General features: G+C 61.9%; 1 protein-coding gene across 3 annotated transcripts; it reads left to right on the forward strand.

Annotated features, from left to right (window-relative positions):
• Window positions 1–974: 974 nt before the first annotated feature.
• On the forward strand, window positions 975–25,105 carry COL7A1 (collagen type VII alpha 1 chain). Of its 3 annotated transcripts, none has more exons than XM_052679200.1 (118): window positions 975–1,047; window positions 1,864–1,945; window positions 2,169–2,349; window positions 2,432–2,591; window positions 2,671–2,764; window positions 2,867–3,025; window positions 3,115–3,278; window positions 3,351–3,480; window positions 3,553–3,672; window positions 3,893–4,042; window positions 4,133–4,249; window positions 4,325–4,474; window positions 4,583–4,711; window positions 4,796–4,942; window positions 5,032–5,157; window positions 5,228–5,371; window positions 5,454–5,579; window positions 5,653–5,799; window positions 5,876–6,004; window positions 6,071–6,217; window positions 6,324–6,446; window positions 6,529–6,675; window positions 6,749–6,885; window positions 6,960–7,086; window positions 7,163–7,306; window positions 7,401–7,561; window positions 7,658–7,699; window positions 7,830–7,856; window positions 7,955–7,999; window positions 8,182–8,274; window positions 8,395–8,466; window positions 8,750–8,785; window positions 8,857–8,910; window positions 9,055–9,123; window positions 9,214–9,327; window positions 9,590–9,616; window positions 9,715–9,768; window positions 9,850–9,912; window positions 10,001–10,060; window positions 10,140–10,175; window positions 10,305–10,349; window positions 10,528–10,563; window positions 10,639–10,683; window positions 10,779–10,814; window positions 10,884–10,919; window positions 11,008–11,040; window positions 11,210–11,281; window positions 11,391–11,450; window positions 11,535–11,570; window positions 11,669–11,749; window positions 11,868–11,903; window positions 11,974–12,018; window positions 12,115–12,186; window positions 12,288–12,332; window positions 12,422–12,448; window positions 12,520–12,561; window positions 12,647–12,727; window positions 12,809–12,844; window positions 12,923–12,958; window positions 13,034–13,114; window positions 13,240–13,275; window positions 13,466–13,537; window positions 13,704–13,748; window positions 13,930–13,965; window positions 14,043–14,078; window positions 14,167–14,271; window positions 14,359–14,394; window positions 14,523–14,558; window positions 14,708–14,746; window positions 14,849–14,884; window positions 15,002–15,133; window positions 15,318–15,527; window positions 15,609–15,644; window positions 15,758–15,802; window positions 15,972–16,043; window positions 16,204–16,248; window positions 16,503–16,565; window positions 16,866–16,910; window positions 17,199–17,234; window positions 17,405–17,440; window positions 17,610–17,654; window positions 17,869–17,901; window positions 18,011–18,073; window positions 18,159–18,194; window positions 18,302–18,382; window positions 18,469–18,537; window positions 18,628–18,663; window positions 18,743–18,784; window positions 18,881–18,925; window positions 19,029–19,073; window positions 19,151–19,186; window positions 19,267–19,326; window positions 19,421–19,546; window positions 19,635–19,706; window positions 19,845–19,880; window positions 20,121–20,180; window positions 20,291–20,335; window positions 20,407–20,442; window positions 20,525–20,560; window positions 20,643–20,699; window positions 20,839–20,910; window positions 21,101–21,172; window positions 21,259–21,294; window positions 21,375–21,455; window positions 21,531–21,584; window positions 21,702–21,755; window positions 21,832–21,894; window positions 21,988–22,050; window positions 22,200–22,316; window positions 22,516–22,593; window positions 22,665–22,718; window positions 22,876–22,924; window positions 23,004–23,051; window positions 23,245–23,334; window positions 23,548–23,643; window positions 23,781–23,900; window positions 24,118–24,297; window positions 24,375–25,105. In XM_052679200.1, the coding sequence occupies exons 2-118, from the start codon at window positions 1,873–1,875 to the stop codon at window positions 24,410–24,412; spliced, it is 8,826 nt and encodes a 2,941-aa protein (XP_052535160.1). In that variant the 5' UTR covers window positions 975–1,047; window positions 1,864–1,872; the 3' UTR covers window positions 24,413–25,105. The 3 variants fall into 3 exon arrangements, with proteins under 3 accessions (XP_052535160.1, XP_052535161.1, XP_052535159.1); XM_052679201.1 differs by having other exon boundaries at window positions 6,327–6,446; XM_052679199.1 differs by having other exon boundaries at window positions 5,457–5,579; window positions 19,135–19,186; window positions 19,277–19,326.
• The last annotated feature ends 1,293 nt before the right edge of the window (window positions 25,106–26,398 follow it).

Consider the following 26,398-nt stretch of genomic DNA (forward strand, 5'->3'; position numbering starts at 1 on the left):
AGCTGCCCCGAGCATCCCTGCTTGGTGGCAGGTATCCCTGCCGGGACCCCTAGATGTGAGGTGACCCCTCACCATCTCCCTGGTGCCCACGGAAAGATGCCCCTGGAACCATGCTGGCACTCAGAGGGGAGACTCCAGGCTGTTGTCCTCACATGAGGCCACAAGGGTACAGATACACAGGGCGCTGGGAAACAGGGAGGTGGCATGGGACATACTGGTGCCCATCAGCATGGGTCAACCCAATGGGAACAAGCAGGCTGGAGGATGGAGCACCCTGATGACCACACACAGCCCTGCCATAGATGGGAGGCACCCGGGTGTCCCCCAGCTTACCGCCTTACTGAGCATCACAGAATCACAGAACCACAGAATCACAGAATCACCCGGGTTGGAAGGGACCTCAAGGATCATGTAGTTCCAACACCCCTGCCTAGCAGGGCCACCAAACGTACGCATCCTCTCCTGCAGTCACCCCAGCTGCAGTTCTCTGTCTTTCGGACAGTTCTCAGTCACTGCTTCCTCCACACTTGGCACCAAGAGGTGATGCCCAGGACAAGAGGGATCCCACAGCCTCTGCCCCCTGCCGCATGGGGGCACAGGAACCACCCTGGCACCAGCTGGGATGGAGACGCTGGAAGGAAAAGGCTCTATGGCTCAAGGGGACCCTTTTGGCTCGGCACTGAGGCCTCTTTTGGAACTCGCAGAGAAAACCCCCCAGGGGTCTGACGCGGTCCCTGTCCCGATCCCGGCGTAGAGGGCTCTTCTCTCTCCTTCACGGACATTTTGGGGTGAAAAGCGGGAAAAAACGCATCTTCCTGCCCTGATCCCGCCCTCCCATGGGAGCGGGTGGGAAAAGCCCTTTGGGGTGGGGAATGGGGGGGGAGGCGGGACAGGGCGGGAGCCGCGGCACTACCCCCCCGGCGGCGGCACCGCCGAGCTCCGGGCCGCCCTGATTAAAGGGGCGGGAGCGCCGGGGGCCGCCTGGGCACGGCACGGCTCGGCACGGCTCGGCACGGCTCGGCTCGGGGCGGCCCCACGCGGGACGAGGTGGGTGGCGAAGCCGCGCGCTCCGGGAGCGGCCCCCCCGTGCTCTCAGCCCGGGTGGGAGACAGCGGAGGGAGGCGGGGGGGTTCCCACTCCGCCGCGCACGGGCATCCGTGGGTCACCGCCTTCGCTTTGGACTCGGCCGGGCCGTGCTGGGGCTGGCACACGGGGCGGGCGGGGTGCTGTGCCCGGGCACGGGGCCGGATCCTCCCCGCAGCTCCGCGCCCGAGTGCGGGAAGCGGCGCCGGGCGGGTGTGCTCGTGGGAAGCTGCTGCCCTTCCCGTCCCCACGGGATTGTGCCCTTCCTGGAGCCCTCACTCGTGCCACCCCTCTGCATGTAGGGCAGGAGCGCTGGGGTGAGCGTGGGACGGGCAGGAGGAGGCAGCAGTACGGTGGGGGGGCACGGCTGGCATGCAGGCTGGCAGCCTCCTGTACTGCCCTTCTGTCCTGAGCATTGGGCATCAGTGGGGTCACAGCTGGGCTGGGTGCGATGGGGAGGGACGGAGTGGTATTGGGTGCTGGGCACGTGGCTCTCTGTGCTGGGACTTTCCACCTAGCTCTGCTTTCTCAGACCCAGTGCAGTACTCTGGACACAGCAGGGAACCCAAATGCACGAGTACCACTGCGGTGCAGCCCAGCCATGCCCACATCCTGCAGTGGGCAGCTCTGCGGGTTATCCGTCTTTACTTTTTTGTTTTGGTGTTACGGCGTTTCACTCCTTTTAATTGCTTCTACCCAGTGCATCCATCACCACCGTGCCCAGAGGCGTGGGGTTGGCACAGGGTGGTGGCTGCAGCATCCTCTCCTGCTGTCCTGCAGGGCCCCACAATGAGTGGGAGGCTCTTACTCCTCTCCCTGCTCCTGGCCCCCCAGGCTGCTGCTGCACAGAAGAGGAGCCAAGGTGGGTGCTGAGTGCTGGGTACCATTATAGGGCCTACAGCAGGGTGAGAGGGGCTCTGCTGCTCCTTCCCACTGCAGCACCCCAAACTTGAGCTTGAGCACGGGGAGCCCTATGGGAGCCGCCACCAATGTGACGTGAGCTCAAGGAGAAGGGACAGGTCTGGGGGTCCTGTGCCACAGGGCACCGGGGGCTCTTGTGGGTGCCAACCAATGCTGTCCCATAGCGGTGTGCGAGAACGTGCTGGAGGCCGACATCGTCTTCCTGGTGGACGGCTCGTCCAGCATTGGCCGGAACAACTTCCGTGCCATCCGCACCTTCGTGGAGGACCTGGTGTCACCCTTTGTGCATGTGGTGGGCCAGAAGGCGGTGCGCTTCGCCGTGGTGCAGTACAGCGACGATCCACGGTGAGCCCGGGGATGGGCATGCGGGGCTATGGGACCGTGGGGCTGGAAAATTACGTGTCCCCATGTGTCCCGATGTCCCCAGGGTGGAGTTTGGCTTCTCCCAGCACACCAATGGTACAGGCATCCAGAGGGCCATCCAGCAGCTGAGCTACAAGGGCGGCAACACACGGACCGGCGCTGGGCTGCGCTACGTCTCTGACAACTTCTTTGGTCCCACACAGCTCCGGCCTGGGGTCCCAAAGGTATGGGCTGGGGAGTGGCATTTGGGACATCCCAGAGGGATGCAGTGGGTCCATGGGGCTGAGGCTCATGGCTCTGCAGATCTGCATCCTCATCACGGATGGCAAGTCCCAGGATGATGCTGAGCAGCCGGCGCTGAGGCTGAAGAGCTTGGGCATCAAGGTCTTTGCTGTAGGTGAGCAGATCTGTGGTGTGCACATTGGTATCCACACCCCTGAGTAATGGGCTTCCCCTGGGGCTGGGCACTGCCATCACCCACCATTCCTGTCCCCTTCAGGGATCAAGAATGCCGACCGCCAGGAGCTGATCCGCGTGGCCTCACTGCCTACTGATTCCTTCTTCTTCTATGTGGGTGACTTCAAGCTGCTGGGGACACTGGTGCCACTGATGACACGCAGGGTGTGCACAAGCTCAGGGGGCACGCTACGCACCCTTGGTAGGAGACCTTTAAAAGAGGGCGTGGGAGCTGCCTTAATGCCTTCTCTTCACACACCCCAGAGCTGACAGCTCCACGTCCCCCCACAGATGGATCAGGCCACTCTGGTCCCTCCAACCTGGAGGTCCTGGAGCACGGCTCCGATGTGCTGCGCATCCGCTGGAGCCCGGCCAGCGGCCCCGTCACCGGCTATAGGGTGCAGCGTGTCCCACTGACGGGGCTGGGGCAGCCGCTGGCAGCTGAGCGGCAGGAGGTGAGCGCTGCCCTGCGCCCACTTGCAGTGCCTGGTGCCCGCCGGCATCGGGATGACACTGCTCCCACCCAGGTGAGCGTGGGTCCGCGGGAGACAAGCACCGTGCTGCGGGGGCTGCGCGCAGGGACGGAGTACCTGGTGACTGTCATCGCTCAGTATGCCAACAGCGTCAGCGAGTCGGTGTCTGTGCGGGCGCGCACTCGTGAGTACCCGTGGGGGGTGCGGGTAGGTGCTGGCAGCACGTAGCTCACACTTGTCCCCGTGCTGTCCCCAGAGAGCCGTGGCGGCGTGCAGCATTTCCACGTGGCTGAGGCTGGGCCGACCTTCCTGAGGCTGTCCTGGCAGCCCGGCCCTGAGCCGCCCCAGGGCTACATCCTCAGCTACGCCGTGCCAGGTGAGGGGACATGCCGTGCCCCACAGGCACCTCTTTGGGGTAGCTGCGTGTGCTACAGCACCTGGCGGCCCCTCCCTGTCCCTGGGCGCTGCCCTGGCCCCCGTCCCAGCCTCACCCCGCGCTCCCCACCCCTGGCACCGCTTGGCATCCCCGGGGCAGGGAGCTGCGCACACCCCTTCCCTGCCACACACCTGCCCTCGCCCCTCTGGGTCCCCCCCAGGAATGCCCCAGAGTGAAGAGAGGAGCCTGGGGGCTGGCGCGCTGTCGGCCACGCTCAGCAACCTGCGTCCCAACACCGAGTATGTGGTGACGCTGCGGGCACGCTATGCACAGCAGCCTGCAGCCACCGCCAGCCTCACCGCGCGGACACGTAAGCACCACGCAGCTGTCCCCATGCAGGGGCATCACCTGTGGGGGGACAAGGAGATGGGATGGCACAACCTATGGGTCCCTTTTGCAGAGGCAGGCACAGAGCAGACGCTGCGGACCAACATCCTGAGCCCCACGTCCATTCAGGTGCTCTGGACTGCCATCCGTGAGGCCCGTGGTTACCGCCTGGAGTGGAAAAGAGCCACAGGTGGGCTCACAGCACCTGGTCCCTGACGTGGCATGGGGCCAGCAGCAACTCCTTTTGACATTGCCATTCCCACAGGGCTGGAGACCCCCAGGACAGTGTCGCTGCCCAGCAGTGCCAGCACCTACCAGCTGACAGGGCTGCAGCCAGGCACTGAGTACCGCATCACTCTGTACACGCTGTATGAAGGTGGGGAGGTGGCCACCCCCGTCACCACCTTCCAGACAGGTGAGCCCAGATCAAGACATGATGCATGGCATCACTGCAACAGAGCCATGGGACCTCCGGCTCGCTGGTCCTAGCTTTGGAGAAAGTTACAGCAGTGCCCCCCTGCAGGTGTGGAGGTACCAGTGGGCGCAGTGTCAGATCTCCGTCTCATCGAGGATTTGGGCAGGAGGGTGCGGCTGGGCTGGACCGGCGTCCCCGGTGCCACCGAGTACAAAGTGACAGTGCGCAACACCCAGGGTGAGCCAGCGGGATGGGGCCACGGTGCCATCGCTTGGCATCCCCCGTGGCACTGAGGGCCCTGTGGCACCCTGCTCCCTGCAGATGGCACCGAGAGGACGAGGCGCATCCCAGGCACGCAGACAGCGCTGGAGCTGGGTGACCTGCGGGAAGGTGTCACCTACCTGGTGCGTGTCTCAGCCCTCGTGGGCAGCAGGGAGGGCAGTGCTGCTGCACTCAGCATCCACGTCAGTAAGTGCGCATGGTTAGCCCCAGCCCTGGCTTGTGATGGCCACTCGGGGTGTCCCCATGCTGACGTCCTGGTGCCATTGGGCGTGCAGAGTTCCCAGCTGTGGGCAGTGTCTCGGAGCTGCGGGTGACAGAGGCCGGCCCCAACCAGCTGCGGGTCACGTGGAGGGGGCTGTCGGGTGCCGGGGGGTACCGGCTGACGTGGAGGGCCGGCGATGGTGAGTGCAGGACTTGGAGGTGATGTGGTGGTGCCATGGGAGCTCTTCCCATCTCAACTGTCTCTCCCAGGTCAGGAGCAGTCCCGCTTCCTCCCTGCCAACCCCACTGTCTACACCATTGAGGGGCTGCGAGCCGGCACTGTTTATGCCATCGGTGTCACAGCCATCATTGATGGCCGCGAGGGTCCCCCTGTCACCACCATGGGGAGGACAGGTGAGGTGTGACCTTGCCTGCTGCTGCCAGCTGGTGCCAGGTGCCCTGACTGCAGGTGATGGTGGTTCTCCCTGTGTCACAGCAGCTGAGCAGGTGGGGACAGTATCCCGGCTGGAGGTGCAGTCATCCAGGAGCAATGTTGCCCGTGTCACATGGGTCGGTGTGCCAGGAGCCACAGCGTACCGTGTGGTGTGGAGCCGTCGGGACGGTAGCATGGGATGGGGACAAGGGTGGGGACAGCAATGATGGAGGTACCAGGGCTGATGTGTGGCCCTCGGCAGGGGGCTCGGAGAAGAGCCAGCATGTTCCCGGCCACATCAGCTCCTTTGACATCCCTGACCTGGAAGGAGGTGTCTCCTACACTGTGAAGGTCACAGCGCTCATAGGCAACCATGAGGGCAACCCTGTGTCCATCATCGTTACCACCCGTGAGCATGGGGCTAGGGGACAGCACACGGGGGGAGTGGGCACCTCTCCTCTAATCCCTGCCCATATCCCCCACAGCGGAGGCGGCCCCGGTGCCCCCTGTTAGCAACTTGCAGGTGATGGAGGCTTCGGAGCATCGCCTGCGCCTCACATGGGCGCCGGTGTCCGGCAGCAGCGGGTACCGCCTGGTCTGGCGCCCAGCTGAGGGTGAGTGTGCCCAAGCCCTATGTTCCAGTGGCAGCCCTCGGCCCCTCACCTCTCTGTCCCCACCAGGTGGTCCCCAGCGCAGCCAGCAGCTTCCAGCCACCGCCAGCTCCTATGACCTGGGAGGGCTGGAGCCGGGCCGGCGCTACCACATCAGCATCACCAGCATGGTGGGCAGCCGGGAGAGCGCACCGGTTGCCGTCACCACTGCCACCGGTAAGGAATGTGTGGTGTTGTGGGGAGGTTGGGATGGAGGAGAGTGATGAGTGTGGGAGTGGGCTGGGGGCTGCCCCGTGGGCTGGAGCACCCTATTTCCCTTCAGCAGCGTCTCCAAGCCATGCCACCAGCCTGCGAGTGACAGAGGTGCAGAGAGACTCTGTGACGCTCTCCTGGACCCCTGTCCCTGGTGCTTCTGAATACGTCCTGTCCTGGACCCCCCCTGCAGGTGAGGCAGACACATGTCCGTGGGCGGAGGGCAGCTATCCCCAGGGATTTCACTGTCCCTGTCCCCCTGACTATGGGTACAGCGGGCGGCGAGGCACGGCGCGTGGTGCCGGGCACTGCCAGCTCCCTACAGATCCCTGGGCTGCGCCTGGGCCAGCGCTACACCTTCACCATCCGCCCGCTTCTGGGGAGCACACCTGGTGCTGAGAGCTCCGTCAGTGAGCGGCCAGGTATGCAGGTTGGGATGGGTGTCGGAAGGGCTGGGGTGCTCATGTTTCTGCTCCACCTTGCCCCTTCCCTCAGTCTGCAGGGACGCCCGAGGGGACATCGTGTTCCTGGTGCATGGCACACGTGACAGCTCTTCTGGTGCTGACGCTGTCCGCACGCTCCTCTCTAACACTGTCACCTCCATGGGCCGCCTGGGCCCCGATGGCACCCAGGTATGAGGCTTACGTGGTGTCAGGGGGCATGTGAGGAGGATGACAGTGTCAACCTCTGTCCCTTGCCCTCGCAGGTGGGTCTGGCCACGTACAGTTACCGCAGCCTGCCCTGGCTGCTTCTCAACCGCTCCAGCGAGCTGCCCGCCGTGCTGGAGCAAATCCGCACCATGCGCTACGAGGAGCCCAGCGGCAATGCCATTGGTGAGGGGATGTGCTAGGGCTGGGCCAGTGGCCAGTGGGACCTTGCTGACCCCCCATCCTTTTATCCTCCCTCCAGGGGCAGCCATCACCTTTGCTAGGACCTATCTGCTGAGCCCTGGTGCAGGACGGCGGCCCAGTGTGCCAGCGGTGCTGGTGGTGGTGGCCGACGGCCCCTCCGGGGACGATGCCATCACTGCTGCCAGGGATGCCAAGGCAGCGGGTGAGGTTGGATAGGGTCCCTGTGGGATGGGGTCCTCATGGGACGAGGTCCCCTTGGGTGCTCCAGCCAGGTACTGAAGGTGCTGTTGGTGCAGGGGTCCGAGTGCTGGCTGTGGGCTTGGAGGGGGCAGACCAGGAGCAGCTCCGGCGCATGGTCAGTGGTGAGGACCCACGCTTCGTCTTCCGCAACCGTGGTGCCCTGTCAGAGCTGGAGGGAGAGCTCACCGATGACCTCTGTACCATCATCTCCACCAGGGTGAGAGACTGGGGGATGCCCAGGGCTGGGGAGCAGACCCCATGGAGCCAAAGTCTTCCTCTCTCACAATTACATGTCTTCCTCTTGTCTCACCAGCCAGAGCCAGAGCCAAAGCCCTGCACTGTGCAGTGCCCCAGGGTGAGTGAGTATTCCTGTGGCATGGGGTCTCAGTGTGAGTTCCCCACCTTACCCACGGAGTGGGGCTGAGCTGGGGGCAGCTGTTGCAGGGGTGTGCAGCCTCTCAGCTCTTCTCTCTGTCCCCTTGCAGGGAGAGAAGGGAGACCCTGGCGTGGCAGTAAGTGTTTGAGACCCCCTACAGCTGCGGGTTATGGCAGGGCTGCCATACTTGCAGCAGTTCTCAGTGAATGCTGATGGCTGGCTTTGTCTCTGCAGGGGCCACAGGGGCGTGTGGGGCAGCCGGGCCCCCCTGGAGAACCGGTAAAGTCCTGATGGGTAGTGTGGGGGGAAATGGGGAGCATTGCTGCAGTCCCTGTGTCCCTTTGTCCTCCTGCTGAGTGGGTGTCGGGAAGGGATCCATACAGCCTTTACCACAGTGGTGGATGGAGGAAACATCCTTTGGCTCCTGCCTGCCACCAAGTCTGTGCTCTTTGCTGTCTCAGGGCCGCCATGGACTGCCTGGCCCTCCAGGACCTGTGGGACCACGAGGGCCACCAGGAGAGAGCGTTGAGCAGCTGGGCAAGAAGGGGGATAGGGTGAGTGCCCCCTGTATCTGCACATCTTGGAGTCCCAGGCACAGGGACCTCCCGGCCACGGCGGAAGAGGGGGGACCTGGGAGGAGTATGGCCCTGACGTGATGCTCCTCTCTCCTGCAGGGCTTCCCTGGAGCTGATGGGCGGCCAGGGCTTCCTGGCCCCCCCGGGAACCCTGGGACCCCTGGCCAGCCGGTGAGTGTGCATGTACCCATGGTTGGCTGGTGCTGATCAAACCTCGACCAATGGGCTCTATACATCCATCAGCCTACTCTGCCTGCTCCCTAAGCTCTCTTCCTATCCATTCCCTGTGCTAGGGTGGTCTCCCTTGTTGGTGGGATCATTGCTGTCTCCATCCCATCCCATCCTATCCCATCCCATCCCAACCCATGCTATCCCATCTCATCCATGTCATGCCATCCCTGCTTCCCTGGCTGGCAGGGACAATGCTTTCACCTTTTGTTCTTCTGTTTTCTAGGGCAACCAGGGCATTCCTGGCCCCCGAGGGGATCCTGTGAGTATGACCCCCCTCCTCCCAAGCCCCATGCCTCCAAGGGCCCCCTTCTCACTGTTATTCATTTCCAGGGGCCACGAGGAACAGCGGGGCATCCTGGCCCGAAGGGGGAAAAAGGCGAGCCGGTAGGTGCTGAGCAGAGGGCTACAGGTGGACATCTTATTCCTACTGCCTGCTAAGCTTGGCACTGGGGAGAGTCATGGTAAGGAACATGGTGGCACTGATTTTCTTTTTGTTTTTTTTTTTAAATTACTTTTCCCCTCATTCAGGGAGAGCCCAGAGTGATCGTGGATGGAGGACAGGGGTTGCCAGGACGGAAAGGGGAGCCAGGCACACCGGTATAGACGGGGCTGTGCATGCTGGGGGTGTCCACCAGTACTCTCTGCCCATGCAGCATCCCATACTCATAGAGCATCTCTTTCTTCCAGGGTAGCACCGGCCCCCCTGGCAACCCTGGCCCACGAGGTCCCTTTGGTGACCCAGGTCCTCCGGGTCCCCTTGGGCCAATGGGGCTACCAGGACCTCCAGGAGACTCTGTGAAGGTACGTTTCAGCTGGTGCTGTGTGGGGATGGAGGGACAGCTGGCACCTTGAAGCTGCTTCCCATGCAGAGCTCCTGGTCCTGCATGGCTGTATTCATTGTCTATGACTCCCACATCATCCATCCTTATAATGAGCATGGCACATGCCATGACCCTACTGCTGATGTGCTCTGCCCGTCATTGCCCCCATCATTTGAGGGGGGAGAGGGTGGAGGCATGAACAGAGCCCAGCCCCACCCTTACCTGCTCTCTTTACCTTGCAGGGGGAGAAGGGTGATCGAGGGGAGAGGGTAAGTGACCGTGTTTGCCTGGTACCTCTGCCTCCTGGGGCACTAGAAAGGGCTGAGTTATGGGGCTGCCATGCAGAAGCTCAGCCCTCTTTCCACAGGGTCCCCCTGGACTGATCGATGGGGCAGTGCCTCGAGGGGAGCCGGGCCCCCCGGTGAGTGCTGGGCTCAGGGTGGGAGAGCAGGGCTGTGAGTCCCCCCAGAGGCTGAGCTGTGCCCTTGCCAATCTCTTCCAGGGTCCACCTGGGGAGCCCGGCCCACGGGGACTTGCTGGTACTCCCGGCCCCAAGGGTGAGAAGGTAAGAGGGAGGCAGGACCCCCCTTGTTCTGTGATGGGGACAGATAGCCCCAATTCATGGACATACTGCTGGCTTCTTCACTTCACAGGGTGACGGTGAGGAGGGATTCCCAGGGCCACCTGGACGTCCAGGGGACCCTGGAGACCGGGTGAGTGTCGTGGACAAGGCAGGGTGGGCAGAGCATTAACCCTGCTTGGGAGGTGACGTCTCTCTGCCTTCCTCTCCAGGGTCCACGGGGACCTCCAGGAGAACAAGGCAGGAAGGTGAGTGGTGAGAGGATGCTCTCATGATGCACCCCAATCCCCCAACTCCTCTGTGGAGAGAAAAGGGATGTGGGTGCTGTGCACCCCCTGTACCAGCCACTAACACCATCTATCTTCCTCCTGCACCAGGGAGAGCGTGGGGCACCAGGCGAGCTGGGGGAGACAGGCCAGAAGGTGAGATGGTAGTGGTGTGTGGTTGGGCATTTTGATGGCTTCTGGTGGTCCTGGGGTCCAACGTGGCATTGTGCCCGTGGGAGGCTGTTGGGGGTCTTGAGTAGGACCATGGGCTCACCATGGAGTCCTGGGGGTGGGAGGATGGCTGCCTGAGATTCTGCTCTGCTTCCCTCTGCAGGGAGACCGCGGTGCGCCTGGCCCTGAGGGTGAAAAGGTAGGTGGACACCCATGGCCATGGTCATGCCCTTCCTAGGAGCACCTTCCTCTTCCTCTTCCTCTCCTCCTCCAGGGTGAGACAGGAGCTCCAGGACGGCCAGGGCCATCAGGCAGAGAGGTGAGCATGGGCACCCAGAGCACTGTGGGGTGGCTGTGACACAGACATACATCCCCAGGCACTGCCAACCTCTGAGTATCCTCTCTCTGCACCAGGGAGTACCGGGACCAGCTGGGCCACGGGGCGAGAAGGTGAGGGAGAAGCAGAGCCTGGGGCTGGGGTTGTGGGGAGGGAATGGCACTGACCCCATGTGTCCACAGGGTGATGTGGGAGCACCTGGTGAACCTGGCCAGCCGGTAAGTGCTGCCGCCTGGCATCCCACCCCATTCCTGGCGTGAGGAGTAGTGGCTGCACCCAGCACTGTCCCTCCTGCTTTGTCCCCAGGCTCCCAGCGTGGCCAGTGTCAGAGGAGAGAAGGTAGCCTTGTCCCTGACCTTTGGTGTTGTCCCCATGGCACAGCTGGGATGGGGCCATAGCACAGTGGTGCTGGATGCTGGCACCGCGGGGATGCCCATGATGATCCTCAGTTGCAACATGATGAAGGGGAAGTCTGGGGGGACTAATGGTGTCATTTCATCTGCTCCAGGGTGACAGAGGATTTCCAGGACCAGAGGGGCCTCCTGGCCCCAAGGGTGATGTAGGGGAGAGGGGTGCCCGTGTGAGTACCTTGAGCTGGGCAGGTGCTGGGGCATGCAGCCCATCTGGGCTCTTCTTGCTGTGCATTTTTGCTGGTCCCGCTGTTCCAAGCTGCTTTCCTTTGTCTTTAGGGTGTCCCTGGCCTGAGCATCCCAGGACCAACTGGCCCCAAAGGCGAGCAGGGCGAGCGGGTGAGTGCACATAAATGCATGGAGCTGGGCTCTGATCTCATGCCCAAGTACCCATTAACAGCACTGTCCTTCTGCACCTCCCAGGGCATCACTGGCCTCACTGGCAGGAGCGGTCCCAAGGTAATGGCATTGCAGGAGGCTTCACTCCTTTGTGCATCTGTCCATCCATCATGTGTTACTGAGCCCTAGTTCCCCTGGTCTTCCTCTTTCCCCCTCAGGGTGACGCAGGGGAGCCGGGTGAGAAGGGTGAGCCAGGCAGAGTGGGTGCACCAGGACAACCAGGGCAGCGTGGCAAGGAGGTAGCGTGGGGCCAGGAACAGTAGGAGATGCTATGGGGATGCTGAGGCCCCAAGGAATGGGGAGCAGCACAGAGGGACACTGGTGACTTGTTCTCTTGTCCCCTCACCTGTGCTTTAGGGTGAGCGTGGAGAGAAGGGTGATGAAGGCACCCCGGTAAGTGGGAAACTCATGGACCACTGCCTCCCTGTTGCTCCCTAGCCCACTCACCCCATCTATCCCTCAGGGTGAAGCAGGGGTGCCTGGCAAACCTGGAGACAGGGGTCCACGGGTAAGTACTGGGCTGGTGAGAGCCCTGGGCCAGGGGAGACCTTGGTGGCCTTGAGTGGCCCCGGGGTAACATACATCTCCCCATACCCCCAACCAGGGGCTGCCTGGGTACCGTGGCCCCCCTGGAGAGAAGGGCGACCTCGGAGACCCAGGTCCTGAAGGCAGAAACGTGAGTGCCACCACATGAGTGCCCATGGGTACCCCCTGACCCGATGGGTAACCCCATCTCCTGGGTACCCCATCCCCCTTCTCACTCATCCCTCTCCACAGGGCATTCCTGGAGCACCTGGCACCAAGGGTGACCGCGGGGAGCCGGTGAGTGACACCCACCCAGGTGCCAGATCTGCACCCCCTCCCCAATACACACCAGAGCTCATTAATAAATTTGCTCTCTTTTCTTTCAGGGCCCTCCTGGACCCCCAGGACGAGCTGTAAGCTGTACCCTCCCCCTTTCCTGCCAGCAGGTCTGTGCCCGCTCTGATGTCCCCTCTCTGCTCCACAGGTGGATGTGGGGCTTGGAGGAGTAGGAGAGAAGGGTGAGAAGGTAACAGCCAAGAGGTGATGATGTGATGCTTTGCTGTGGGACTGCAGCATTGCACTGCTTCTGACCACTGTGTCATCCCTGCCAGGGGGATGCTGGGGACCCGGGCGAGGATGGAGCAAAGGGGGCCAAGGGTGAGAGTGGCCCCCCCGGACTGCCGGGGTTGAGTGTAAGTGTGGGGTGAGTGATGACCTGGAGAGCCACGGTGGGCCCTGGGGTTGTGCCCACCATTGTCATGTATCACTTGCAGGGCATTGAAGGCCCCCGCGGCCCCCCCGGCGCACGGGTGAGTGCCCCTTTTCCCCTTCCCGTGCTCAGCCCCACTTGGGGATGGAACAGTGCTTACTCCGTCCTCTTCCCATAGGGTGACCCTGGGGACCGAGGCTTGCCTGGAGAGAAGGTGAGGGGGATGGGGGCTGCCCACCACCCCCTGTCCCTCTGTGCAGCACAGTCCTCATGCAGTGCTCTGTTCCAGGGGGAGCGTGGCCCACCAGGGCTGGATGGCCGCAACGGACTGGAGGGGAAACCTGGCCCCCCGGGACCCACCGGGCTGAGGGTGAGCGTGGTCTGGGGTGGCACTGGAAATGGGAACAGGGGATGAGGGTGGTGGTGGGGCAGAGGCATCCCACTGCACGTCCGCTGGAGGTGCTCATGGGATGCTCACGTCCTCTTCATCTATAGGGGGACCCAGGGAAGCAGGGGGACCCTGGCCGAGATGTAAGTATCTCCTGGGAGTGTGGGTGTGCATTCTTCTCCTGCTGGGGACATGACGCTTCTGTTTCGTGCCCCTTGGTCACTGTCCCCCATCCCATGCCATGCCACCATGCCGGGCTGTGCTCTTACCTCCCATAGCAGAGGCTGTGTCCTGTTGCTGCCCTGTGCCTCCCCTTTTCTCCTGTCCCTGCAGGGGCTGCCTGGGCTGCGGGGGGAGCAGGGACCGCCTGGCACAATAGGACCGTTGGGACCACCTGGTATCCCTGTGAGTAACAGCCCCGTGTGCCATGGGGACACGTTCTGCTGCAGGGACACGTTCTGCACTGTGCCTCTGCACTTGGTCCCAGCTCTCCTAGGGGACATCAGTAGGAGCTGGGACCCCATGACTGCCCATGCTGGGGGTTCCTCTTACTGCCTCTCCTTCCTCCCAGGGAAAACCCGGTGATGATGGCAAACCTGGCCTAAATGGCAAGAATGTGAGTAGAGCATGGGGTTTGGCTTTGGGGTGCTCATGAGAACCTTGAGGGATGGCAGCCCCAAACTGGCACAGAGCCGAGGGAGGCGTGTGGCACAGCACCCCATCCCGTGCCCTTGGGACTGCCCCTGTCCTGCCCACTGCTTGTGCTGTGGGTGCCAATTCATAACCTCCATCCCAAGGGAGAAGATGGGACACCAGGAGAAGATGGGAGAAAGGTGAGGAGCAGTGCCCTATATGATCCCCATTGGTGTCACTTCTGGACTGAGTCTTTTTTTTTCCTCCTCCTGGTTAGGGAGACAAAGGTGATGCCGGAGCCCCTGGCAGAGATGTGAGTAGCCCTGTGCTGTGGGTTGTCCCTACTGGGGACAAGCTGGGACAGCACCCAGTCACTGGGGGTGACGCAACTCTCTTTGCAGGGCCACAACGGTGCTAAGGGCGAGCAGGGGGACAGAGGCATGCCTGGCCTCCCTGGCCCCCCTGGTGTCCCTGGTGTCCCAGGGCAGGTTGGCCCCCCAGGCCAGGTTTGTTATCCTCAAGCTCTAGCTGCCCCATGGTTTACTTGAGGCCCCATGTCCATGGGTGCCATTGTGTCCCATCTGTACTTCCAGGGCTCGCCCGGCCTTCGTGGGATCACTGGACCAAAGGTAGGTGTCCTCTAGCGCTCTGTGACAAAAGTCTGGGGGGTATCCGTGCTAGAGGGGGTGAGTCCTTCAGGGACCCTGTGGCTGGGCAGCCTGGCCCTTCTACCCCTGACTGCTTTGCTGTATTTCAGGGGGACCCAGGGGAGCCAGGACCACGAGGGGAGCCAGTGAGTATCCAGCACTGAGCACTGTGGGAGAACCACAGCCTCCCCCAGGCAGCGCCCTGTGGCGTTCGCTTTAAAACCTATTAGTGTAGCAGCAGTGCTGCTCAGCTCACCCATGGCACATCCCATTCCCTCTTGCTCTGCAAACTTAGGGGCGGCCTGGTGTCAGTGGAGACCCTGGGACTGCAGTGGTGAGTTCCCCACTGGGGTGGGACATCAGCCTTGGAGGTCCCCAGAGCCCCAGTGGTAGAAGCAGCACAATAGGCTTCCTTTCTCATGTCCTTTTATTGTAGAACATTGAACGTAGCCTGGAAGCCCTCGGCATCAAGGTATGGGGTGGGCATGGGTATGGGGCCAGCTGGTGGTGAGAGACCAGAGGGGCGTGGGATGGGGCACTGGGACTGGAGTGCATGACTGCTGATCACTGCCTCTTTCCTCCCTTCCAGATCTCATCTCTGAAGGAGCTGACGGGTGCCTATGATGGCAGCTCAGACTCCTTTCTGCCCGTGTCTGAACGGCTGCGGGGGCAGAAGGGCAGCCGGGGGGAGCCAGGGGAGAGGGGTCCCCCAGGCCGGGAGGTGAGCACTGTGGTGCTCCAGGGGGTCACTTCTTGGCTCAGACTCATTGCCACCTTCCCCCTGCCCACCTGGCTCTGAGACCTGAGCCCTGCTGAATCCCTCCAGCCCTAGGATGCTCTATGGGGGCTCGCAGCTCCCTGCATTTTGAGGTGCCCACCCCACAGTCTGGTATGCTTTTTTGCAGGGTTCTTTAGGCTTCCCTGGTGAGCGAGGACCCAAAGGTGACAAAGGGGACCAAGGTGCCCCTGGTCCTCAGGGCCCCGCAGGCCGGGCTGTGGGCGAGCGGGGCCCAGAGGGGCCACCGGGGCAGCCAGGGGAGCCAGGCAAGCCAGGCATTCCAGGGGTGCCAGGCCGGGCTGGCGAGCTGGGGGAGGCCGGGCGACCTGGTGAGAAGGTGAGTGTGGGGGTGTAGGCAGGGGGACATGGCTTCCGGGCTTGGGGACAGCTTCATGAGCCCCCCACCTCTTTTTTGCAGGGTGACCGGGGTGAGAAGGGCGACCGGGGTGAGCAGGTGAGCTGTAATGCGAATGCAGTCCCCTCTGTCCCTCTGCTTTTCGTAAGACTTGGATATGCCCCATGGACTGAACATTCTGGGGATTCTCCATCTGTTTTCCTTCTCACCAGGGCAGAGATGGCTTGCCAGGCCTCCCAGGGCCCCCAGGGCCCAAGGTAGGTGATAAATGCTGCTGGGGACTGTCCCCAGGAGGTGCCAGTAGATGCCTCCAGGGATGAATTTTCATGTCTGGTCCCCTGGCACAGGGGCTCAGGAGGGGTTGTGCCACTGGGGGACCTGCCTGGAGTCCCCTGGATGCCAGCCCTGACCACGCTGTGCCTGCAGGCAGACGCAATGGAGGGCAGCCTGATGGGCTTCCCAGGCGAGCGAGGTCCCCCTGGACTTAAGGGAGTGAAGGTGCGTGTCCAGGAGAAAGGAGCAGGGCAGCGATGGAGCCAGAATCTGAGTTCTTTGAGGAGGGATGATGTGATAATTGCCAGCTGTGATGGGCTGGGAGAGTGGGCATCCCCAACTGCAGCATGTGGGTCTGATGGTATCTCCTTCCTCCTTCCTGCAGGGTGAGCCTGGTGCCGAGGGCGAGCGAGGACCCAAAGGAGATAAGGTCTGAGTGTAGTAAGTCTCCTGTGGCTCCTCTGCTTCTCTGTTCCTCACTCCCTTTCTGGGCTCAGCATCGGTCTCTGCTCTCCTCTCTTCATGTGCTGCCAACAGGGTGACCCCACAGAACGAAGCCCTGGGCAGGGGCACAACTGGGGACATCCCTCTCTGGGTGCAAGTGGGATGTGAGGGCATGTGGGGGACAGGGACATCCGTGCCTGTAGCACAGGTCCTACAACTCTGTACTTCTCCCCACATCAGGGTGAAGGTGGATCACGGGGCGAGCGAGGAGAGCCTGGCGAGAAGGGCAGGGATGGCTCTCCAGTGAGTATGGCACCAAACCTCCATTCTCATTCCCCCCTCCATCGTCCTTGTCATCTCCATCCCTGTCACATCCTGCATCACCCCTGTGGTTTCCACCTCCGTCTCTATCATGTTCTCCATCACCCCCATGGACTCATCTCCATTCCCGTTACATTCTCCACTCCCATGGACTCCATCTCCATCCTCATCACAATCTCCATCAACCACCCCCACTGTCTCCATCTCAGTCACTGTCCCTATCATCCCCATCTCCATTCTCATCACCACTATTGTCTTCACCATCTCCATCTCTTGCTCCAGGGCCTCCCAGGAGAGAGGGGTCTGGCTGGCCCCGAGGGGAAGCCGGTGAGTGTGGCTGCAGGACGCTGAGGTCTGGGAGGTGTGGGCAGATCCCATGGTCGCACAGCAGTCACCACCAACCCAAAGGGAGCATTCACATGTTGTTTGCATCCTTCCCTCCTACACAGGGCCCGCAGGGCTTTAGAGGGCCCCCTGGCCCCTCAGTAAGTACCCTTGGGTGGGTACTGCATGGTGACACTGCATTCATCCCCCAGGGAGCTTTATGGGCAGGCGGGGCTGCTTGGAGGTGGTGTGGTCCCGCTCCCCTGCTGGCTATAATGTGCTTCTTTGCAGGGCTTGCCAGGTTTCCCCGGTGTGCTGGGCCGCCCGGTAGGTGTCTGTCCCCAGCATGTCACTGTCCCCCTGGCTCCTGCTCGGTGTGTGCTAGGCATGGCGCATCCTGCTGGGAGCTGGCCAGGCTCGTCCCTGCATGGCATGGGTGCTTCCCAGAGCCCCTGTGCACCAGGGACATCCTGACCACATCTCTCCCTCCCTCTCAGGGCAATCAGGGAGAGCCAGGGCCACCAGGACCTCCGGTAAGGAGACCCCTGTGTCACGTGCAGGGCACAGCAAAGGGGACTTGGGGCAGATGTCCCACAATGAGTGGGGTTGATAGCCCTGGGATGGCACTGTCCTGGTACCTCTTCCCACCCCATAGAGCTGTGCCACCAGTGGGCATTGTCCTGAATGTAATGTCCTCCGCAGGGTGCTGCTGGCCCACCAGGGAGCCAGGGTCCATCTGGGATGAAGGTATGCCATTGCCATTGTCATCATCACCTTCATCATCTCCATGTTTGGTCTGGTGCAGGAAAGAGATGCCACGCCAGCATTGTGGGCTGCAGGGAGAACTTGGAGTCTGGCCCCTTCTAGAGGCACTCAGTGCTCAGGGGACATAGGGATAAAGCTGTGATGACTGTGGCAGGGAAAGGGATCAGCAAGACTGACATGGGTTCTGTCCCCACAGGGTGATCCAGGGGAACCTGGTGCCGGCATCCGGGTGAGCCTCCCCAAACCCAACCCCTTCCTGGGGACAGCTGAGCTCCCGCTGTCCCAGAAAGACATGCCAGCGTGGCATCTCCTCTCTGACTCCACTGTTCTCCTTGCAGGGATTGCCTGGTCCGCAGGGCAGCATGGGGCTGCCTGGCCCTCCAGGACCACCTGGTCTGGTGGTAGGTACCCCCAACCCAGTCCACAGGAACAGCCCTTCCCATTGCCTCAGCTGTGGGTTGATTTCTGGTCATTTGTCCATCACAGGGCCCTCCGGGTGCTCCTGGGCTGCCAGGACAAGTGGTGAGCATGTGCCCTACTGAGCTGGCCTCAGCCTTGGGGCATGCCAACCCCATAGCTGCCTGGCTGTGGGATGTGCGTAGCCTCAGCTCCGCTCTCACACTCTGCAGGGGGAGAGTGGCAAGCCAGGTGTGCCTGGGCGAGATGGTGTGCCAGGGAAGGACGGCCAACCAGGGATGCCTGGGAAGTTGGTATGACAGCCAGTGCCATTGCGCTGGGGCTGGGGGCTCAGCACCAGCTGCAGTTCTGGTGCTCAGGGCTGTGTGCTTTGTGCCAGGGTGTGCCAGGACCGTCAGGCCCTACTGGCCCCAAAGGGGAGCCAGGGGATGCGGGAGCGCCGGGGCAGGTGAGTGCTTCCTTGCAGCTTCCCCTGCTCACCAGGGCTAGCAGATGACCACAGCCCTGCTGACTGCTGCCTCTCTCCCCTCTGCCCCAGGGCATTGCTGGCCCTCCTGGTGCCAAGGGCGAGAAGGTAAGGAATGGGGTGTGCATGTGAGGGAGACCCTCCCCATAGCCGGCAAAGGTCTGTGCCTGACCCTGTGTTGCTGCAGGGTGAGCCGGCGCTGCTGGAGGGCGTGCTGCTGGGTGAACCTGTGAGTTGGTGCCTATAACCCCATCCCTGTGTCTCCCTGGGCTGAGCCAGGCCCCGGCAATTCTCTCCCATCCCCAACACTGCTCTTTCTCCCTAGGGTTCCAAAGGTGCCCGAGGTTTGCCTGGCCCCAAGGGTGAGAAGGTGAGGAGGTGTCGTGAGAGTATCAGGCTCTCTTGGGTTGCAGCCATCCCTACTCCCCCCACCTGTCACCCACCCCTGCTCTTTGCTTCTGTCCTCCTGCCAGGGGGAGCCTGGAGGAGCTGGGGAGCCTGGAGACCCCGGCGAAGATGTGAGTAGAGGATGTGAAGGGGAGCTGATGGGTTCACATCCTTACCCTGTACCCTGAATAGCTCTGTATCTTTGCAGGGAGCCAAGGGATCATCTGGAGTCAAGGGGGAAAAGGTGAGAATCCCCATCCCAAGTGCTCTGCCACCCCTGTGCTCCCAGGGGTGACTGTCCCCAAACTCTCTGACACCACACAGGGCACTCCAGGTGTCGGTGTGCGGGGACCACCAGGACAGGATGGACCTCCAGGTTTGAAGGTAAGCCCTGCCTTATCCCTGGTTCTATGTCCGCTCCCTGTCTGCCTCTGAGGAGGCTGTTTCCCTGGCCATGTCTCCTTCCTCCTTGCTGCAGGGTGACATCGGTTTGCCAGGACCTCCTGGACCACCGGGATTAGTGGGCATCGCTGGGGCACCGGGACAGCCAGGCCTGAGAGGGGACAGCGGGCAGCCTGGCCCACCAGGAGCCCCTGGAGAACGGGTAATGGCAGTGGGCTCAGGCAGCACCAGTGAGGGCTCAGCAGCTCCGTTCCCTGCCTTGAGCCCTGACACCGCTGTGTCCCCCCCAGGGTGCAATTGGCTTCCCTGGGAGGGATGGTGCCGCAGGGCCACCTGGACCCCAAGGGCCCCCAGGGCCAGCGGTGAGTATGGGGCTGCAGCATCCCAGGGTGGGTGCAGGATCCCTCCCTGGTCCCTTGCTGGCTCAGTGGGGGCTGATGGGGTCACCAGCCAGAGCACCTGGCACAGCTCTGTTTACTCACCCCTCTCCTTTCCTTTAGGGCATACAAGGGGCCTCAGGGCTGAAGGGTGACAAGGTAGGACTGGGGACAGTGCTATGGCACAGAGGTGCGGGGCTACTCCTCTTGGGGGGTGCTACTGCTCCCTCTTGGCTGATGCTGAGCCCACTCTGGGTGATGGCACCTGGCAGCCTGCTCTGTGCACTTGGGGCAGTGCATGGGGCATGGCATGGTGGGGAGACACAGCTGGGGCCACAGGACCTGCTTCTTGCTGAAGTGAGCTGCACAGGGGAACAAACTCTTGTGTTTCCCCCACAGGGTGACCCAGGGGCTGGGCTGCCAGGAGCCAGAGGTGAACGTGGAGACCCAGGACCACGGGTAGCTAGCACCATAAAATCCCCCTGCCCATACCACCATGGCACTCCCATGTCCCCACCATGAGGGGTGCCTCCCTGACCCACTCCTCACACCTCCCCTCCTGCTTGCAGGGTGAAGATGGGCGCCCAGGGCTGGCAGGCGACCGTGGGCCAATGGTACGTACCAATCAGCTCACCATTCCCCCAGGTAGGCTCCCCCAAACCAGCATTCTCCTCTTTCCCAACAGGGCTTGCCTGGGAACCGAGGGGAGCGTGGGGACAAGGTAAGGGACCTCTTTTGGGGCTGGGGAGCCAGAGAAGGGAGCGCTCCTACTCTTGAGACATCTCACTGTGCCCTCCTTGCAGGGAGACGTCGGGGCCGTGGGGCCCAAAGGAGACAAGGTGAGACTCCCAGGGCTGGGGCAGGGGGTGGCAGTGCTGTCCCCCCCCCCCCAGCTCACACCCACCTCTCTCCTGCATGCAGGGCGATACCGTTGTGGTGGAGGGGCCTGCTGGGGCGAGAGGCAGCAAGGGGGAGCCGGTAAGAGCTGGAGGTCTGCTGAGGGACCCTGCCTCAGGAAGCATGTCCACCCCATAGACCCTTATGTCCCTGCCCAGGCAGCTCTTTCCTCCCCACCCCAACGACCCCTGATCCCATCCTTCTGTTTTCCCCTTTGCAGGGAGACCGTGGCCTAAAGGGCTCCGAAGGGGACAAAGGGGACAAGGGGGAGCAGGGAATGCCCGGCGAGAAGGTATGAGGCAGGGGGGCAGGGCTGGGAAGTGGTTGGCAATGGCTAGAGGGACCTAAGAGCATGACGGCATTCTTGTGCCCCATGTGCATCCGGGCCTCTGGCACAGTGCTGGGCGTCCTGTCAGTGTGTGGCCCTGCATTTGCCAGAGCTCTTCCTCCTGCCCAGTGCTGATTTGGGGCTGTGCTTGCAGGGTGCAAGGGGTGAACCAGGTGAGAAGGGCTCTGCAGGCTTTCCTGGGGCACGCGGCCCTGGCGGGCAGAAGGTAAGTAGCTGGGCACCCTGCACCACAGTGGGGTCCTCTCGCTGCCCACTAGCCCTCACCCACATCTTTGCCTTTGCCTTTACCAGGGAGAAGTTGGCGTGCCGGGGGAGCCTGGTGAGCCGGTGAGGAGCTGTGTCTCAGTACCAATGCCACCCCACTGCAGGGCACAAGTAGTCCTCATCATGCTGTGTGCTTCTTGCAGGGTTTGCCTGGTCGGGATGGCATTGCTGGAGCACGAGGAGAGAAGGGGGACATGGGGCCACTGGGCTTGCGTGGTCCCAAGGTGGGTGAGCCCCTGTGCTCCGTGGCCAGGACACATGCTGGCTTTGCGGGGCTCTGACTCCCTTTGTCCCTGCAGGGTGAGCGGGGCATGAAAGGCGCCTGTGGCCTCGATGGGGACAAGGGTGAGAAGGTGAGGGGATGACCATCCTGTAGCCAGGACCTCAGCCCTGCAATAGGTTCACAGGGTCCCCCCTCGTGCCTGAGGGAGGTGCGGGGCTGAGGACTGACACCTGCTTTGCTCCTGCAGGGAGAGCCAGGGCTGCCGGGGCGCTCGGGGCTGCCAGGAAGGAAGGGTGAGCCGGTAAGCACCGTGCCAGCACCGTGCTGCGAGGGGGATGTGCATCCAGGGGCTCATAGATGTCTGTTTCATCCCCTAGGGAGAACTGGGGTTGTCTGGAGCACCCGGCATCCCTGGGAAGGAGGGGCTCATGGGACCCAAGGTAGGGCAGTGGGAGGATGTGCTGAGACCTCAGGAATGGCCCCTCAGGGCTACTCCTCCTGAACTCTTGCTGCCTGCACCTTCCTCTACACAGGGTGACCGTGGCTTCGATGGGCAGCAGGGAGCCAAAGGAGACCAGGGGGAGAAAGGAGATCGGGTGAGCTGTGCGATGGGACTGCATAAGTCACACTGCATTGCTCGTACTGGGATCAAGCCTTGTCCAAAGGGCACTAAAGCTCCCAAAGGTGCCTACTCTGGGCTGTACGTATGTGGATGTCCCCATACTGACCATCTGCTCCATCATAGGGTGCACCAGGCATGATCGGTACCCCTGGTCCCCGGGGCAGTGATGGTGCTCCCGGCCCCCCTGGCCCCCCAGGCAGCGTTGGGCCACGAGGTCCTGAGGGCATGCAGGGCCAGAAGGTGAGTCTTTGTCCCCCAAGAGGCCAAGGATTGGTGGCATCAGGAGCTGTGTCCCAGCTCCATACCTCCCCCACCAACTCAGTGGCTTTGGGGACCTCCCTGTGTCCCCCTGCTCAAGGGAGGGTTAGGAGCAGTGGTTTGGGACCCCTATCCTGAGGCTGGGCTGGAGCCAGATGGGATGTGCCCATGTTCTTTACAGGGGGAAAGAGGCCCCCCTGGGCAGGCAGTGATGGGGGCCCGCGGTGTGCCTGGTATCCCTGGTGAGCGAGGAGAGCAGGTGGGTGAGCCCAGCCCTGCCCAGAGCAGACCCAGTGATACAGCTCTCAGCCCCACTCTGTTTGTCCCTAGGGCAGTCCTGGTGCTGAGGGACTCCGTGGGGAGAAGGGGGATCCGGGCATGACGGTAAGGGGCTGTCAGCACGGGGCCAGCAGGTGGGAAGGGGCACTGCATCCATCCCACTGCTGCTTATGGAACATACCCAACTCCAGACTCGGCTCTGAACCTGGGGAAAGCTTTTTCCTGTCTCTAATTGTGCATTCTTTGCTCCACCACTGGGCAGGAGGAAGAGATCCGCGCCTTCGTCAGGCAGGAGATGAGCCAGCACTGTGGTGAGCACCTCACAGCCGCCCTGGGTTTGGGGATGCCCCACAGAGCCCCTTGCTCACCTCCACTCCATCTCTCCTGCAGCATGTGGAGGGCAGCTCCCGCGGCGCTTGGATTCCCGTGAGCACTCAGGTTGTGTTTCTGTTCCTCTCCCCATGCCCTTGCCTGTCTCTCAGCACTCAGTGGGGCTGTAGGGTCATAAAATATCCCGAGTTGGAAGGGACCCAAAAGGATCATTGAGTCCAACTCCTGCTGGGATGTGGAGCGCAGCAGTGGGTGGGATGGGGTGCAGGGTTCCAGCACAACTGGATGCTTTTTCTCCAAGGAGGATGGGGGACTCGGCCCAGGAGCATCCTTCAGTCTGCCCATGGAGGAGGGAGAAGTGTCCGCCAAGAGAAGGAGCACAGCCAAACAGGTGATGGAGAGTGTGGAGCTGCATCCAGGTGCATCGGAACACAGCCTTCTTGAGCCTGGCAGTGCCACCTCCCTGACAGGAGTTGCACTGTGCTCCCAGGGCACTTCTGAGCCTGCAGAGAATGGGGCATCCCCAGGACCCCTCCCCTGGGCAGTTCTGGGCTACTCTGCACCTGAACAGGGGTTTCCCATGTCTGCTGTTCTTCCCTCCCAGATCACTCCCCCCATTACCCACCCACTGAGCCATTCCCAGATCTCAGTGCTCATGTTGTCCCCGTGCTTAAAGTGTCGCATGCAGAAGAGGAGGAGGGTGAGTGCTGTCCCTGTGCATTTAGTTCCTTTTATTCCCTATATGTACATTGCAAGCCCTGTGCTGACAGGTACCCAAGGATGCCCAAAGGCCACGGGATAGCCCAGTGCTGCACTCACTGCCAGTGTTGTCTGCAGGGCAGGACAGGCGTGTTGTCGTTGACACCAATGACCTGGAGTACGACAGCATGTATGGTGAGCAGGAGGACTACGACACAGCTCTGGATGCAGGCAGCTTGGAGCAGCTCGCAGAGGATGGTGAGCTCCCTGTGCCCCACAGGGCACCAGGCATAGCACAGGTGACCCCATGGTGCAGGGGCTGCCTTGTTCTGCTGGGAACCCAGTGCACCACGCCTGTGCCCTTGGGTGGGCACTCTAGCAGCACATGGCTTGTTCAGGCATTGGGTTCCCCATGCTCCTGGATGAGAGATGCTGGTCCGTGTTGCGCCCTCACCATTGCGCTTTGTCCCTGCAGCCGAGCCCTGCCACCAGCCCATGGAGGAGGGGGGCTGCCAGCGGTACACACTGCGCTGGTACTACAACCAAAGAGCCGCCGAGTGCCGGCCCTTCGTCTACAGCGGCTGCCAGGGCAATCTCAACCGCTTCGGCAGCCAGGAGGAGTGTGAGCTCCACTGCAGGCAGCGCGTGGGGACAGGTGGGCACAGCACGGCTATCAGCTCTGGCAGCATCGCACCTGGTGCCGTGCTTGGTGCCACCTCGCCTCCCCCACAGGTGCTGGCAGCGGGGAAGGACGGCGGCCGGAGGCGTAGCGTGGTGATCCCTGCAGGAACATGGTGCTATTTCTGACGTCTCTTCTTGTTGCTCATGGGTTTTTCCCTTTACATTGGTTCTATTCGCCCGTTGAAGGTGAAATTTCTATCAAATGGGAACACAGCCTCCCCATACGCCTTTTATCTGGTTTCCAAACCAGAGCTCTCTTTGGATGTTGGTTTGATTTTTAACTTATTTGCTGTCAGTGGGACAGCTCTTGGCCCCATGTTCCTTTTTTGGCTGCCCAGAGCTGGGAGTGGGCACAGTTTGAGCCCTTCCCCAAACCCAACACTTCAAATCCCCAAGGCTGTGGGCTGCCCTCATCACCCTCGTGGGCTCCCAGCATGCAACCACACAACCTGCTCCATTTGAATGAATTTCACCTTCACCCCACCTGGGCCCCGGTTCCCCTTTTGGGTGCGATGGTTTGGCAGAGAACTGCAGGAGGGAGGGAGGCTTTCTCCATGTACTGCCCTCCGGCTCGCACCTCTGCCTGGAAACTGGGACACACCAGGGAGACCCTGAGGATGGTGCTATGTTAGAGGCGATTCCTGCTCATCAGGAAGGTGACTGACGCTGGCTCCTGCGCAGCCTAGACGCACTGCTGCTCTGTGTATATCTGTATACAGCAAATGTATATGTGTACCAATGCAGGGGTGGGACACGGTATTAAAGATGTGCTCATGGAAGAATGCTGTGCCTCTTTGTGTGTCACAGGGTCTGGGGCAACAAAGCCAACCTGACCCCCTTGTCTCTGGCCCTATGTCTGCTGGCAACCCGTGTCTTCCTGCCCTCAGTGCCCGCTGGCTGCCCTCATGCCCTGGTGCCCCCTGTCCCCATGTCCTGTCCCTGTGCCTTGATGACGCACACGTGCCCACGACCCACAGGCACGTGGGGCTGCGGTGCAGTGTGAATCAGTGCCTCGGTCTAATTTTGGCCATTCTGCCATCTGGGGGGGTGAGTTCCTGTCCTGTCTCCAGAAGGAAGAACAGAGCCCCATTTATTTCCTCTCTCCACCACCCCACAGGCACAGTCACTCCAGCCCGCAACAGAGCCTGTGGGCATGCTCGGTTCTATGAAGCAGCAGTTGGTTGGATGTCCAATGTGAGATAATTATGCCGGGTTCCCGAAATCCCCTCCAAATTCAGCTCCATGAGCTATGAGGGGACAAACGCCCACCCGCATCCCGGGGTGATTTCATCTGTGATGAGTTATTATCTGTGATGTGTTAATAGTGGCTCTGCTGCACGCCACCCGGGGGGGGCGGGAGGTGGAGCTGGGGCAGGATAAGAGCCAGGGCTCAGCTCTGAGCAGGGCAAACCCCATCTGCCACCCCTACACCGTGAGAGCAGCGGGGGACGAGGACTGCAGGAAATGGTGAGGCTGCACCTCTGAGTGGTGCTTTGGGGGGATTTACCCAGGACATGGGTCACAGGGGTTGGATGCTTTCTGCCATCACTCACCACCCAGTTTCCAGCTCATCCAGCTGCCTCTGGCTGCGCACTCCGATGCTTTCCAAAGGATTTCACCCAGGAGGTGGAGTAGAGAATGAGGATGCTGGCTGCATTCCACTGCTTCCCTCTGGATTTTGCAGCCAGCCCCTAGAGCAGCGCAGGATCCCGCAGAGGAGGATGCTGAGGATGCCATGCACGTGGCCACGTCATGCTCTTGTCACCCTTCTGCTTATTTTGGGCAAATTGTCCCATCTGAGAGGGTAGCTTTTGGCCCACAGAGCTGAGGGGTGGCATTACCGGGGGGCAGCTTGGAGGCAGTGGTGGTTTGAGTCCCAGTCCCACGTCACACGTTCCTGATCAAAGGGCAGCTGTGGGGCGGGGAGCGGCTGCGGGAGGAGACACTGTGTTGTCCCCAAGCTGCCATCACCACCCCATCTCTATACTGCCACCACCCCCACAGGGTGTGAATGGGACAGGGGACACCAGGTGGGGGGTGATGCTAAGTGCTGTGCTCTGTTCCTGCAGGCTGTG

The sequence above is a fragment of the Tympanuchus pallidicinctus genome, unplaced genomic scaffold (genome assembly GCF_026119805.1).
Source record: "Tympanuchus pallidicinctus isolate F22 unplaced genomic scaffold, pur_lepc_1.0 scaffold17, whole genome shotgun sequence".
In the NCBI taxonomy this organism is placed as follows: domain Eukaryota; kingdom Metazoa; phylum Chordata; class Aves; order Galliformes; family Phasianidae; genus Tympanuchus; species Tympanuchus pallidicinctus.